Source organism: Tasmannia lanceolata, unplaced genomic scaffold, assembly GCF_043159265.1.
Source record: "Tasmannia lanceolata isolate RefF3 unplaced genomic scaffold, GAP_Taslan_0.1 ptg000015l, whole genome shotgun sequence".
NCBI lineage: Eukaryota > Viridiplantae > Streptophyta > Magnoliopsida > Canellales > Winteraceae > Tasmannia > Tasmannia lanceolata.
The window spans coordinates 37335648-37349733 of NW_027518692.1; the positions used below are offsets into that span (position 1 = coordinate 37335648).

At 37.4% G+C, this 14086-nt stretch overlaps 1 protein-coding gene across 1 annotated transcript; it reads right to left on the bottom strand.

Moving 5' to 3' along the window:
- Positions 1 to 1673: 1673 nt before the first annotated feature.
- Positions 1674 to 10073, bottom strand: LOC143847043 (thioredoxin H1-like). The gene is made up of 3 exons (XM_077355714.1): positions 9906 to 10073; positions 4210 to 4332; positions 1674 to 2030 (listed from the first exon to the last, which is right to left on the bottom strand). The coding sequence occupies exons 1-3, from the start codon at positions 9993 to 9995 to the stop codon at positions 1884 to 1886; spliced, it is 360 nt and encodes a 119-aa protein (XP_077211829.1). The 5' UTR covers positions 9996 to 10073; the 3' UTR covers positions 1674 to 1883.
- Positions 10074 to 14086: the final 4013 nt, after the last annotated feature.

Below are 14086 nucleotides of genomic sequence, written 5' to 3' on the forward strand. Positions count from 1 at the left end.
TTAGTCATTTTGCACGACTCGGGGGTATTTTTTCATTTTTACCTGGTATAGGGGTATTTCAGTCATTTTGCCTCACCGAGGGTATTCTAGTCATTTTACCTAATATGACATATTTTTATCATTTTTATCTAATGAGGGTATTTTTAGTCATTTTTTTATGATCCATGGGTCATTTTTACCTGATATAGGGGTATTTCAGTAATTTTTCATAATCTTGGGGTATTCTAGTCATTTTACCCTATATGAGGTTATTTTGATCATTTTTATTTCATAAGAGTATTTTAGTCATTTTGCACGACTCGGGATATTTTTTCATTTTTACTTGGTATAAGGGTATTTCGGTCATTTTGCCTGACCCAGGATTTTCTAGTCATTTTACCTAATACGACGTATTTTGATCATTGTTTAATGTCATGTGGGTACTTTAGTCATTTAACACTTTTTTAGTATATTTTGGTCATTTTAACCCCTTACGGGTCAACATTTAGATTTATAAATAACCTCTCGCAGAAAGGATTTATAACCTCTTGCAGAAACGATTTATAAATCCAAAAAATTACACTAACATGAGGAATTTGTAAATCTTGTGGATTTACTCAAATCCAAATCTAGATGCCATAAAGGCTTGCAAAACGCCGAATTTGGATTTAAAAATCCAAATTCACCTCCAAATCCAAACGGGCCTTAAGGGTGAAGATAATTGCCACAAATATTGATTTCCAAATAATGTCTTGTAGAACAGATTTGAAAATCGAATTTTTTTTCACTTTTGTAGCTAATTTGGAAATCTAAGGGTCTGATCCAGTTCCAAATCTCAACTGCAAATGTGAGAAATCCAAATCAAAATCTTGTGGGTATCCAGACATGTGCAAGCTCGATTTAAGTGTCAAGTTGTGATCATGATAAATTCCATGCAAGTTTAACTAACTCATTTTCCATGGAATTTCTTTTCCAAAGACCATAACTTTAACTGTTTTCTGGGAAATTTTCATTCTTACTAGACTCTGAAATTTCTGGGCTCTGTTTAGTTAGATGAGATTTTAGTGGAAGTAGTAGTCAACAAGGAGGTGACAAGGGTGGGATATGTGTAGACTTGTCTGAGAAGATTAGAGGGAATTTTGGTAGTGTGTTTGGTTAGATGTCAAAGCATGTGGGAGAATGGAGGGGTGTCATTAACAAAATAAATAGTAGAAGAGAGAGAAAGAGGAGAGAAAAAAGTAATGATTACACATGGCATTTCATATTCTACTCTTCTCTCCTCTAAAATTTACCAAAAACAAGGTTTGGCATTGGAAAAGCATGGGAGGGGACAATCCCGCCACATAGGCGCCACCTAAGCCAAAAGCTAATAATTATGTCTCTTCCATGTCTAGAAGTCCAATGGGATTTGAGCTAAAAAATGACAACCAAACAACATTTGGTATTTCATATTCCTAGAAATGCTAAGCCGTCTTCCCTACTTTTTGCAACCAAACATAGCATCGGAATATTTTCCGTGGAAATTTTTTTTCCAAGAACTACAGTTTAGCTTTTCTTGGCTGAACTCTAATAAAATAGGTGATTTGGCCCCTCTATTATAGGCATAGATTAACCTCCTTAATTTCATGTTTCATCATACCACCAATGCAATCTGGAAAAGCATATAAAACTTACCACATGAGAGAGAAGGTAAGTAGGAAACAAACCGTCACTCCCAAACTTTTATGAAAAGGATACTAAGCGGCTATTACATAAGCTACAATGCTTTGGCTCATATTGAATAAGGTTTCAATATAGTATAGAAGAAGAAATAAATACCAGAAAACAGTTGGAAATATATATGTATTTAGGGGGTCTATGTGTCGAAATTTATTGCCATATTTACTCTAAGTGACCATATTACCCTAAGCTGCGGCCACGGCCGTCATGTGGGTCTCGATTTTCTTAGCTAGGTCGTCTTTCTTGGCCCCCACAAGCTTGTCAACCACATTCCCTTCCTTGAGAAACAAGAAAGTTGGCATTGCCTGCACGTCCCACTCCTCTGCTACCTCCTGCAACATGAGTTTCCATTACTAAATGCATTGATCCAACAATATCACACTGAAAGTTAACAAATTTAAGGTAGGAACTAATAAACCATCCATGATATAAACCCATCAACTTGAACAGTACAGTACGAATAATTTTGAAAGAACGGAAAAAAACAAATGTTAGGACTTTCATTATGCTATTGCCAATAGTGCACCCGCCCCACCTATGCGCAACTCAAACATGTACCATGGCAAACTGAACTGATATAGGCACAATGATGCTTGGGGATACTTTAGTCATGATACACCAGGTGACTGTTAAAATGGCAGCCGCATAACAACACTTATACCCAGCAATTAAGTTCCTTTTAAAAAATAAAAAAAAAGAGTTCCCTGACCAAACTAACCATGGGCAAAGCTCTCATTCTGTGAGATGAATTTAACGACCTGACCACATCATTAGATACAAGAAATACAATATAGAAAGAATCAACATCTTCATCAAGACCATGAATGAACCCACTATATGAACAAATGAACAGGTTATACTGGGTAAGAAAATGATATCCTGACTTTCTAAGACCGATGGGAGATCCCAACAATGAGAATGTGCGATGCATGTCCTAAACCCTAAGGTCTAGCTTACATCACTTGTGAATTGTGATGTTATGGGGAGAATGCATTTCTTCAGTCCCCTACTCGGTCTTGCTAGCATTACTCCATTGGGTCTCGAAGTAGAAAAGATTGGGGTGAATACAGCAAAACCGTCTAGTTTGAATCTGGCATGCATCATTATCGATTGTCTGATACAAAAGTAGGACCTGCTGATGGAACTGTCAACCCTCTTTTAATGAAAATGTTTGAAATGTCAGTGTTATGAACATCATCGAATATACCGTACGAAGATTCCCAAGACCAAAAAGTGAGTTTGTTTGGGATTAGAATTAGACAAGGAAATGGAATGGGGATCTGATTTTGGTTAAGACTTGTGGATTGGAGAACGTCCCTTGTGGCATGCTTATTTGGACCTCTGATTTGACTATGGTCGAGGATGCGGGAGAGAGTATCCGAGGGTTATGAGAATGTGGGGGGAAGGATGGTTTGGGGATGGGTTTTCCTATAAATTTGAAAGAGTCCAACTGCACCAGGTTTATCCAATTGTTGAGGATTAACGAAGATGTTTTCCTGTCATGACTAGGATAGCCAGCCCCTTCTGTGTACAATGATTTGTTGGGATGGCTATTCTTGGTAAGATGAACCCAGTTGATATGTGGCGAAGAAAATGTTCTCGGATGGAAAATTGGTGTGCCCTGTATTGGCAAGAATGAGAAGTCATCATGCGGTATGCGGCTGCATGTGCGAACTAATCGGCTTTATGGAAAGAGCGAATGCAAGAGGTTTTATAAGGCAAAAAATGGATGTGGAAACGGCTTCTATGGAGGTTATGTTTACCCTTGCAAGCTGGGCTGTTGGTAATAATGCTTGCAAAGGTGTTTCTGTGACTGATCTCGTTATGAGATGGAAAGAAAAGTTGGACAGAAACGGAAGAGGATGAGAACAGCATTGTGGAAGTCCGCTCCCCTATGAGGATAATCAAGCTGAATTTTGATGAATGATCTTTGGGCAAACCCGGCTTGACAGGAGTAAGACGAAATTTTAGAGAGAGCAATGGTTAGATTTTTCTTGGAATTCTGGGGACCCATTGGTCAAGCTGGATCGAACGAAAAAGCGGAACCGCGAAGGATCTCCTAATTGGAATACAGATATTCAATGCTTGGTTCAATGTTAAGCTTATAATGGAAAGAGATTCCCATAACACGATTAAGTGGGGAGCTGCAAAGAGTAGGGGTCCATGGCACCTGGGCCCCGGTCATATATGAAATTGTTAATTTATCTACGGATAAGGAGCTTTTTTTTCTCACACTCAAGCGGAAGCTAATAGTTTTGCCAACTCTGAGGGGCAATTTTTTTATTTTTTATTTTTGTATAACGTTATTCGCTCTTATTTTAAAGAAAATATTGCCTTCTCCAAAAAAAAGAAAAAAATACAAGAAAAATATAATACAAGTCAAAAAGCAGGATCGTTACCTTCAAAAATATGACTTCAGGCAACTTTATTTTAAAGAAAATATTGCCTTTTTCAAAAAGAAGAAATAAATACAAGAAAAATATAATACTAGTAAAAAAGCACAATCGTTACCTTCAATTCATCGACATCAACCTTCAAAAATATGACTTCAGGCAACTTTTTGGCAAGCTCGACAAGCACCGGAGTGATAACCCGGCAAGGTCCACACCAAGATGCAGTGAAGTCCACCACCACCTGAATTTGAGACGTGCAAGCTATCATCACACCAAGCACATGAAAATATAGTGCTAACATTTAAAGAATCACAGGATCATTACATAAGCATCCATTCTTCTTTTTTTTCAGAAAGACATAGGCATCAATTCTTACATATACGCTTACTGAATTTAGCAAATTTCATAAAGTTAGATCAAATCTGCCACCTTCCAAAGCATGATCTAGTCCTAGCTTTTGCCCCCAGCCATAACCATGCAGAGTCTAACTCATGGTTTCAATTATCTTCAGACTACATAAGTGGTTCAATCACCAAAACCAACAAAAAAGGGCCCTTTCTTTAAAAGCAAGTACATAATTAAGATATGTACAACTAACCAGGTGGACAGTGACAGTTGGGACCAATGCTAACGATCAATTTTGGGGTCCCACATGGGGGGATATGCATATGCAATCGAACTTAGAATCATGAGGTGACCCATGTGGTCCTGGTCCCATGCCAGAGAGACATCTAATCTGTAAGGTAAAACGTCTACTAGAATTAACAGTTCAGCTTTTCTTGCTAGAACCCTAAACAAGGCTTGATGGATCAACACATGGCATACATGGGGCCCACAAAGAGGCTGTTGGAAAAGAGTTGAACAGCCAGTCGTTTTGACATTTTGCTATGTATAAAGGCATAGGTAAATCAACAATTATCCTTGATAATGTGTGGGCAAATATAACTTGCAGAATTCTATGCAAGTTCAAACTTCAAATACGGAAAGGAAACATCAATAAATTCTACTATTAAGTTTTTGGAACAAAATATGCATAGATAAAGTTATAAAAGGAAATAAAAATTCAAACAAACAAATCAGAGGTTCCATGAAACCAAAGAAAATTAGAAGGGCATACAGGGAAAGGCAGGAAAGGCCAAGGAGACAGCGGAACACATTGGTTAATTTAGCAGCAACTGAGTTTGTCTGACAATAAATATGACTCCCCTAATAGCTTCTATGATAGCCACACTTAAGTAATAGTGAAAAGTAAGAAAACCTCCATAGAACATCCTTCTTTGACCTGATCCTCATATAAAATTTGGAAAATGGTTTGAGGATGCTGATGGATTGCAAGGCCAGGACAGCCTCTGGCTGCACGCTCTCCATGAGGGCTCAACCACCCGTGCGGTCTGGCGCACATGCAGGGCGCGCAGGCAGAGACTGCCACACATAGAAGTATAGGAATATCCTTAAATCCATCTCGCGTGTTGTGGAATTTTAGACTTATTGAAGGCCAAAGGGGATGTCCATGACCTCAGTTTTGGCTGAAACTGCATCCTCACAATTGCCTAATGACAGAAATTACTGGTGTCATCCTCAATATTCCCCATGCCGGATTCTGTTAAATGTAGCAGTTTAGATTCAGCCTGCCTTTCCACCTCCCAAACGATGGTAACACGTAACAAAAAATCTGAATGTCTTTACTGGCTCTTCAACAGAACGTATGATATGTTAATTAAAATAGATAGACTGAGGAAACTTAAAAGATCTACCCAATTGCCTCGATTTCCATAGCCCACTGTTATTCATCCCACACAACATCAAAGAAGTAATCCTTAAGGTTTGGTTTACTACTTTCCAAATTCTTCACTTGATAAAAAGCATAGTTAGTAGTCAATGCTGTTCACATGGGTGTGTTTAGTTTTTCTTCTGGGATGGACAGTTTTTAAGACAAACCACAAACTCAACTCAACTCAACGAACCACAAACTATAAGTTAATTTTTTTTTTAAAATAGAATGAATAGAAAAACATGAGAAGAACAATAGAAAAACTTAAACAAAGACACCCAAACACGCTTAGTACACCAGCTACTTATCAATATCAAGTTACCATCAATAAAAAAACAACCATAATTTAAGTAGCATCAACATATCCACATAAAGCGGGGCGTTGCTATTGCCAAATCATCCCCATTCAATTGGGAATGGATTTTCAACCAACTCATCATACTTTTCTTGGCAAGGGTAAAAAAAAGTAACATTTTTTTAAATAGAGAAGACGGAACAGACTAGAACTTGCCAGGAATATAGGAGGCACACTTCAAAGCAGCTTCAGTTCCATTTTTCTTAACAAAATAGAACAGAATTGATAACTAACTACGATAGGGAGTGTATATCTTGCGTGAGCTTACCATGCCTATTTGCAGTGCGACCCTGCAATGGTGTAGGTCTCATTCCCTTAATAGGGAGAAGTACATGATGGAAGTCATAGAACAAAGAAGAAATGGACGTTAATTGGGAATGAACAATAAAGATGAAGATAATCAAATAAGCAAAGTAGGGATAATGCAAATTGATTTAACTGCTTCAGCTGATCCAACCCATACTTATCATATGATCCAATCAAGACCGCATAATGAGATGCAATCCATGGATGAGGATTTTGCAGTTGGATGATCACAAACCATATTGAGGTATTCTATTCCCTATTAATGAAGAAAGGCTACAGATGTTGGACTACCACAGTTTAATAATTGCAAACACTCAACTTGTCTTTCCTTCTTTAAAAAGATGTCAAAGGTTATTACAGTTCCCAAAAAGCTCTCAAAAGCCAATTACAAAAGAAAAGACAAACTGAGTTTATGCAATTATCAAAACATGGTAGCGCCAATATAAGTAGCCTGAAGAAAATATTCCATTACAGATAGTGCATTGATACCTTGGATGGTTTGGCTATTCTCATACTTCTCATGAATGATCATGGCCCAGTAATAAGGGGCACCTATAATCTTAAGGCAAACGGGCATTACAGAGGGTTAGATGGAGGAAAGTGATTGATATGGGGAATACAATTGTGGACTATTTGAGGTGCAGGGTACGACTGACGTTACTGTTTGGTGGAAAGATTTTTTACCCGCCATATTTGGGTCTGCCTCTATGTGTGAGGAAATCTCCAAAAAATTTACAGAATCTGGTGATGGAATGGTTTGGAAAAATGTCGACTCAATGGAAAGTAAAGTTATCATCATTGAAAAGAAGATGCGCTAATTAAATCTATACTTCAGAAGTCACCAGTTTATTGTATACCTATGTTCTAGTGCCCTATAAGCATTGATTAACCATTTTTTGGGGGAAAGGTGACTTTATTGATTTGAAAGAGCCTTGCATGTGAAGATAGGGGACAAGTTGTCCCCAATCCCTAGTTAAGGCACAATATAATAGTGTTAGGGAATACAAAAACCCTCTTTCCGAAACCTAACTGCCTTGTGATGCAATGACAGCACTCTCGACCACTCGATGGCTTTTCAATCCAGCCTTCGCGAGCTCGTCAGCCTTTTCGTTTCCACACCATTTGTATGAAAGGATTTTTCATTTTTTTTTTTATAAAGGAAGAGAGGACAATTTGAGATTCACCTTGTGCATGGATGACGTGTACAAGCCCGTCAAAAGGGCCGCTTTGGTGTTCCCAACCTAAAGGCAATGGATTAATCTCTATTGGGGGATCTACTTTTGAGAACCGACGAAGAGGTGGTATGTGTCAAGACTCGGGAGATCCCAATGAGAAGATATGAGGCCCTGGGGACAGGGTTGGAAGTTGGTAATTTGACTAATTTCTAAGCCTGTGCGATCCGAGGGGTGAAAGAGCATGGAGGCAACTTAGGAGGACATTTTTTTTTTTTTTTGAAAGTAACTTAGGAGGACATTTTGTCCAAGACAAGGCTATTGCCTTGGTGGAGCATCGATATTATTGGCCAAAGTTTAGTAAAGAAGTAGAACACTTTGTCAAAAGATGTATTTTCCACTTGTATATATGCCACTTTCTATTCCTTATTCACCTTGCAAGTATCTACCTATGGATTTTGTTTTGGGTCTCCAACAGACTCAACAGGGTAAAGATTTGATCCCTATCATAGTAGATCGATTCTCAAAAACAGCCAATTCCATTGCTTGCCGTTAGACTGGATGTTTTCATACACTTATTTAGTTATTTTCAACGAAATGGTGCATTTACATGGCATTCCAAGCCCCATTACATCTTCCCATGATATTAAGTTAGTAAGCTATTTTTTGAAGAAGAAGTAGAGAGAGTTGAAAACTGAAGTTGGTATTTTATAGTGTCTGTCATCCCCAAACTGATGGTCGAATAGAAGTAGCTAATCAAAGCTAGAAATTTGCTACAATGTTTGGTATGAAAGTAGGTTCAATCTTGGGGCAAAATCTTGGATCAAGCAGAATTCTCATATAATAATTGGGTCAATATGACTATTGGGGAAACTCAACTTAAAGCAGCAGACCACGTCCATGACATTCAAGAAGTACGAAGGGCCGTATGACAAAGCAAAGAAATGTCCTAGTGATCCCAACTCAACATGAGTCCTATGTTCAACATATTTTATTTTTATATATTTGGTTATGAGGGGCATGATGAAGAAGAAGAACAGGCAAAGATCAAATAAAGGGGCTTCCGAATAAAGACAAAGAAGAGATTGAAGATATCCTTGAAAGCGGAAACTAAGGACACTACGGAGGAACTTACACCAAATTCGTCATTAAATGGAAGAAGAAAGAACCAACCAAGAGCGTGTGGATTGGGGAATACCAACTGCGCAAACTAGATGAAACTATCTTCCAAATATATGTTAAAGGTTATTTGTTGTAACCAAATTTTAAAAAGGGGGGAGTGGGTTTTGATGCAGTCCCAACTTATACTCGAGAAGGTGTCTCTGCCAATTAAAAAAAGGAAACAAGAACGGTTAAACCTTACTTAACGTTGCTACAATGATGCCACCTCTCTAATATTAGCATGAAGTGGGGTTATTTCGGATTTTATTTGAATTTTTAATAGATTTTATGTGGGTTTTAAAAAAATCTCGATTCAACTTATTTAGGGAATGATTTTAGTTTTAGAAGTTTCTATTTTTAAATGTAATTAGAATCTGAGATAAAATAAAAATCTTTTGGATCAATTTTAAAGAAGGGAGAATCTGGGATTACTAGGTTTCTTACTTTTTTAGAAGGTCTGATCACAAATTACAATGAAATTACCGATTTTTATTTTATTTTTTGGCTATTTTTGGAAAAAAAAAAAAAAAAAAAACCTATTCTTAGCTGATTTAGAGGATTTTCAGTCCATTCTTGTAAGAGAATTCTTATTTTAGCATTTACAGACAGACGAGGCATTTGGATCTCGGATCTTTTAGTATTTTTACTATTTTTGGGGGAAAATAGCCATTACGGGCCAATTCTAGGGTTTTGGAAGTCTGCTAATTTTTATTTTTATTTTTTTTTATGATAGACAGAGCTAAAAGAATATAATATCAATTTTCTTTATATGTATTAGTAATCCATTCCAATCCCACCCAAAAATTGAAATTAGCATCCAAGATTATGAGGTAATTCATATATGTAAACAGATTACAAGTATCATCTCAAATTATTAGGGAATCTCATGAAAAATTACAAAATTCTCAAATCATGCAAAACAAATCACAATAGCTGTCTCTGATCTACTGATCAAACACATAAACAATTTTTTTTAAAAAAAACGAAAGATTTAAAGAAGAGAAAAAAGAGAAACCCTAATCAGGAAAGAAGAGAGTATGAATTTTTACCAGCTTCTTGGAATCAGATCCCTCTTGAAAGACCTTCTTCCATTCATCCACGTTGTGGCAAGCGATCACAATTCCCTCTGATGATGCCATCTCTCTCTCTCTCTTTTCTGTCTAGTTTCTTCTCTCTCTCTTTTCTGTCTAGTTTCTTCTCTCTCAAGCTTCCTTCTATTTATAGACGGAGATCGTATTGTCTTATAAAAACTCAATATGGGTGGAAATGACTAAATATGCGTGTGTGTTTTATCATTTACATTAATAAACGTGTTCGTCGAATGACTAAAACGCCCTTGACATTAGCAATTCATCGTGCATGCTTCGCTACCAGCCGGTGAGATTGAGTCGCGTAAGCGCTTACGCCATTGAGGGAATTCTAAAGAGAGAATTCTTTGTTCGAACAAATGAATGGCTTAGATCACCCGGTATTTTTTATCATTTACATTAATAGACGTGTTCGTCGAATGACGAAAACGCCCTTGACATTAGCAATTCATCGTGCATGCTTCGCTACCAGAGTAAGTGTGTTTTAGTCGGTGAGATTGAGTCGCGTAAGCGCTTGCGCCATTGAGGGAATTCTAAAGAGAGATTTCTTTGTTCGAACAAATGAATGGCTTAGATCACTCGGTAATGTGGGCCCGACTGAATTTGTTACTACATTTTTTCCCAACGAGGAAAGATAGAATGATAGATAGGGTGGGTCCACATCCATTTATGACGCACGTCCGTCCCATGGACTTTTCTAATCGGTGGGTCCCGTTTTGGAGTTCCCATCCGGTGAAAATGAAACATTGTGTTATGTGCATAGTAATTATGGTGTGGGTGTTAGCTGTGGGAATGTGTTTTTAGAGTTATGGGTGTTAGTTGTGGTGAAAATTAAACATTGTGTTATGTGCATAATAATTATGGTGTGGGTGTTAATTGTGGGAATGTGTTTTTAGAGTTATGGTTGTTAGTTGTGGGAATGTGTTTTTAAAGTTATGGGTGTTAATTATGGTGTATGTGTTAAGTAGTGGGTGTTAGTTATTTATGATGTGTCTTGTTAGTGGCTAAGTATGCTTGTGATGTGGCACTCTCTCTTGCTTGTATTTATGTAGTAGTAATCTAATGAAAGGGGAAAAGGGAGAGAAGATAATTTACAGCAAAGGAGACTTCGTTTTGGAGAGTCATGGTTCCTCTCGAATCGAGCCGCTAGGAGGTCCGGTTACCTCGAATCAACCATTTCCCCCTCTATTTCTCTTTTATTTTGTTTATTTCCGTTACGGCCGATTAGGCACGTAACACATTGTCTAGTCCAAATAGGGTAAATTTACATTTGATGCATTTCTAGCCGTTTGATGTGGAGGATTGCCTTTGGGAGATGAATAAGATCGTATAATCAAAATTGATTTTGAGCCCTCTAAACACGTACTTATTCTAGAAGGGGATAAACCGTTGGTACACGTCCAAAGAGAGACAAGATAGAGAGTTCGAATGCCCGTGAACCAAACCATCTAAAAAAATCTTGAAAATGACCTCGTCATTCTAGCCTTTGTTTTTTCCCTCGAGAGGGGAATCCGTTTTGAAAAATATTCAGTTTATTCAACACTAGGACAATGTAGGCTGCTCATGATGAGTTGCAGCCAAAAAAGGAATATGGGACCCACATGAATGGATAATCTAAGCCATTTGTTTTTTGGCTCTACAGCAGATAGGCTATGCCACAAAATTGGTCGCCACAGGATGATCCTAACCCTTCGTTAATTCACTCCCCCATTAACCCAATAGCCGTCATTTATCCATTCATGTGTCTTTCTTGGGCATACACAATAGTGGTCGTCTCACTTACAAATAGAAGTGCGCCCTAAGCTGACCACCTTCAAAAATTTCCAACACAGTACAGTAACGGGCATACTTGGACTTTCTTTTACCGTCAGATCATGATCTATCGATGGGAGTAAGAAACTTCTAAAACGATTCTTCTTATAAGACCTACTCATATCATAAATCATAATATAAAGTAAGAAATGGCTTTTGACCACCATCTCGATCCTCTTCACACTATAAAGCGAGAAAGCAAAATGCTAAAAGGAAAGTCATCTTTAAGCTCCTTTCTATAGTAGCTCATACTTCTGCCTCATTTACGTCACCCAATAGGTTGATCTGAACAAGAACCTTGTCAAATGGAGCATCCTAGCCCTTGATCCATCAAGGGATGTTCACCCTTTGGCGTGATTTCAGCATGAGATGGGTTTATGATTATGTGCGTCCCTTCATTATGTTCTACAATATCGACGGTCTTGATCTCACATACATGCCCACCATGTCCTTTTGTGGGGCCCCGAAATTTGTCTTTTACCTTTGAACCTAAAAGTGATTTTCTGCCTGGTCGTATTGGGGAGATCCTAAATTCAACCAACGATCAATTCATCATAATAAGATCTGATGGCCCATACGATCAATAGATCAGATTAGGTTACCTAGTGAGGCACGTGTACAATGCTAGATCAATAGAGGCATTTTACTTATGGGAGATATTGTTTCGCCCCCGACTATAGGATAATACACGCCCTTATAACATGATTTGACGTCAAAAAACGTTCAAGTCTGCCCACAATTAGGGGTGGCAACGTTTCAGTTTCGGTTCGGTTTGACCTCCAAATCAAACCGAACATGATTACACTCCAAACCAAAACTGAAGTGAACTGAACATATATGTCGAAACCGAACCGAAACCGAACTAAACCTCCAAACCGAATCGATGAAAAGGGGTGCATTTATCATTTTCCTATGAAAACGGGCGCATTTTTCATTGTCCAGACCAAACCAATCATCGGTTGGGTTCTACCGAACCGAAATTTGAATCCAAATTCAGTTTCAGTTCAGTTCGACCAATTTTGCCACCCTTACTCCCACAGTTCATGTTACAAGGGAGCTTTGTTTTTTGTTGCTTCCTTTTGTTTTGTTTCCCCTGCCCATGTTTCAGGGTTGTCTTTCTTGCTCATTGTATCATCTTTCTTTCTTTAATATACTAGTAAAAATGCACGTGCTATTGAAGTTACGATCAAAGCTGAAATTTGAGCCGGGTTAAGGAGTGAAATCCATGCTTATTAATTCAGAAAAAAAATGTACAAATAAGTAGTTTTTAGTACATATGGTATTATGTTGTATGGTATACATTCATGCATATATATGATTTATGTGATGATGCATATATCTTTTTTTCCGAAGTGGTGCATTCATGCATATATCTATCTTAAGACAATGTATCCAGGGTATGATTTATGCAATTTAATGGGGAGAAAAATAAATAATATAAAAGGACCTATAAGCTGTAACCAAGAACACAAATGGTAGATGAGAGTATCTTTACATCAATGTGAGAGATTCTTCCTATCAATTGCAATTACATTAATTAAAAATGATCACAAATTTATTATATAGCATTCTGACGTAACCAATCATACTTCTCCTAAAGATGTAGTAGCCAAACAATAGTGTGATTGACTAATCTCCATGTGACTCCTAAACGAAACAATCACACAGCATCAGGTGCCTTTTAGTAGAAATAAAAAGGGCTAATGGTCAAAATTAATATTATTAACTTCACAGTTAGACCAATACGAGATATTCAACCCATGGAAGCTATAAAAAAGATCAATAAATTCACAGAGTTCTAAAAAATACAGCCTTGGTGAAGAATGCAAAACGATAATTTGGATATGGGCGAGAATGAAGCATACAAGCTGATCATTTTAGGACCAACAATCGGTTCCCAAAATCCAAAAGAAACAGGGCCTTAATTTTGAGTTCAATGACAGTTTTAGACTCAAAATCAATTCTCAAAATCCAGAACAAACAGGTACCAAGTCCCCCTTTTTTTAGATTGTCAGAACCGATTGTCACTCCAAAACTAATTATTGGACTGGAAATTAAACATTATCTTGACTCTAATACTTAGTCTTGACTCTCAATCAGTTCTGAAAATAAGAAAACAAACAGGGCCTTAATTTTGAGTTCAATAACACCTTTGGACTCAAAATCGATGCTCAAAATCCAAAACGAACAAGTCCTAAGTTCCCATTTTTTAGATTTTCAAAACCGAATGTGACTTCAAAAGTAACTATTGGACTGAAAATTAAATATTATCTTGACTCTAATAGTTAGTTTTGACTCTCAATCATTTCTCAAAATAAAAAAACTAACAT

Coding starts and splice junctions, on each gene's coding strand:
- LOC143847043 (XM_077355714.1), bottom strand. CDS start 9,995: ATGGCATCATCAGAGGGAATTGTGATCGCTTGCCACAACGTGGATGAA. Junction 4,333..9,905: donor GATCTGATTCCAAGAAGCTG/GTAAAAATTCAT, acceptor TCTCAAATTCAG/GTGGTGGTGGACTTCACTGC. Junction 2,031..4,209: donor TTGATGTCGATGAATTGAAG/GTAACGATTGTG, acceptor CTCATGTTGCAG/GAGGTAGCAGAGGAGTGGGA.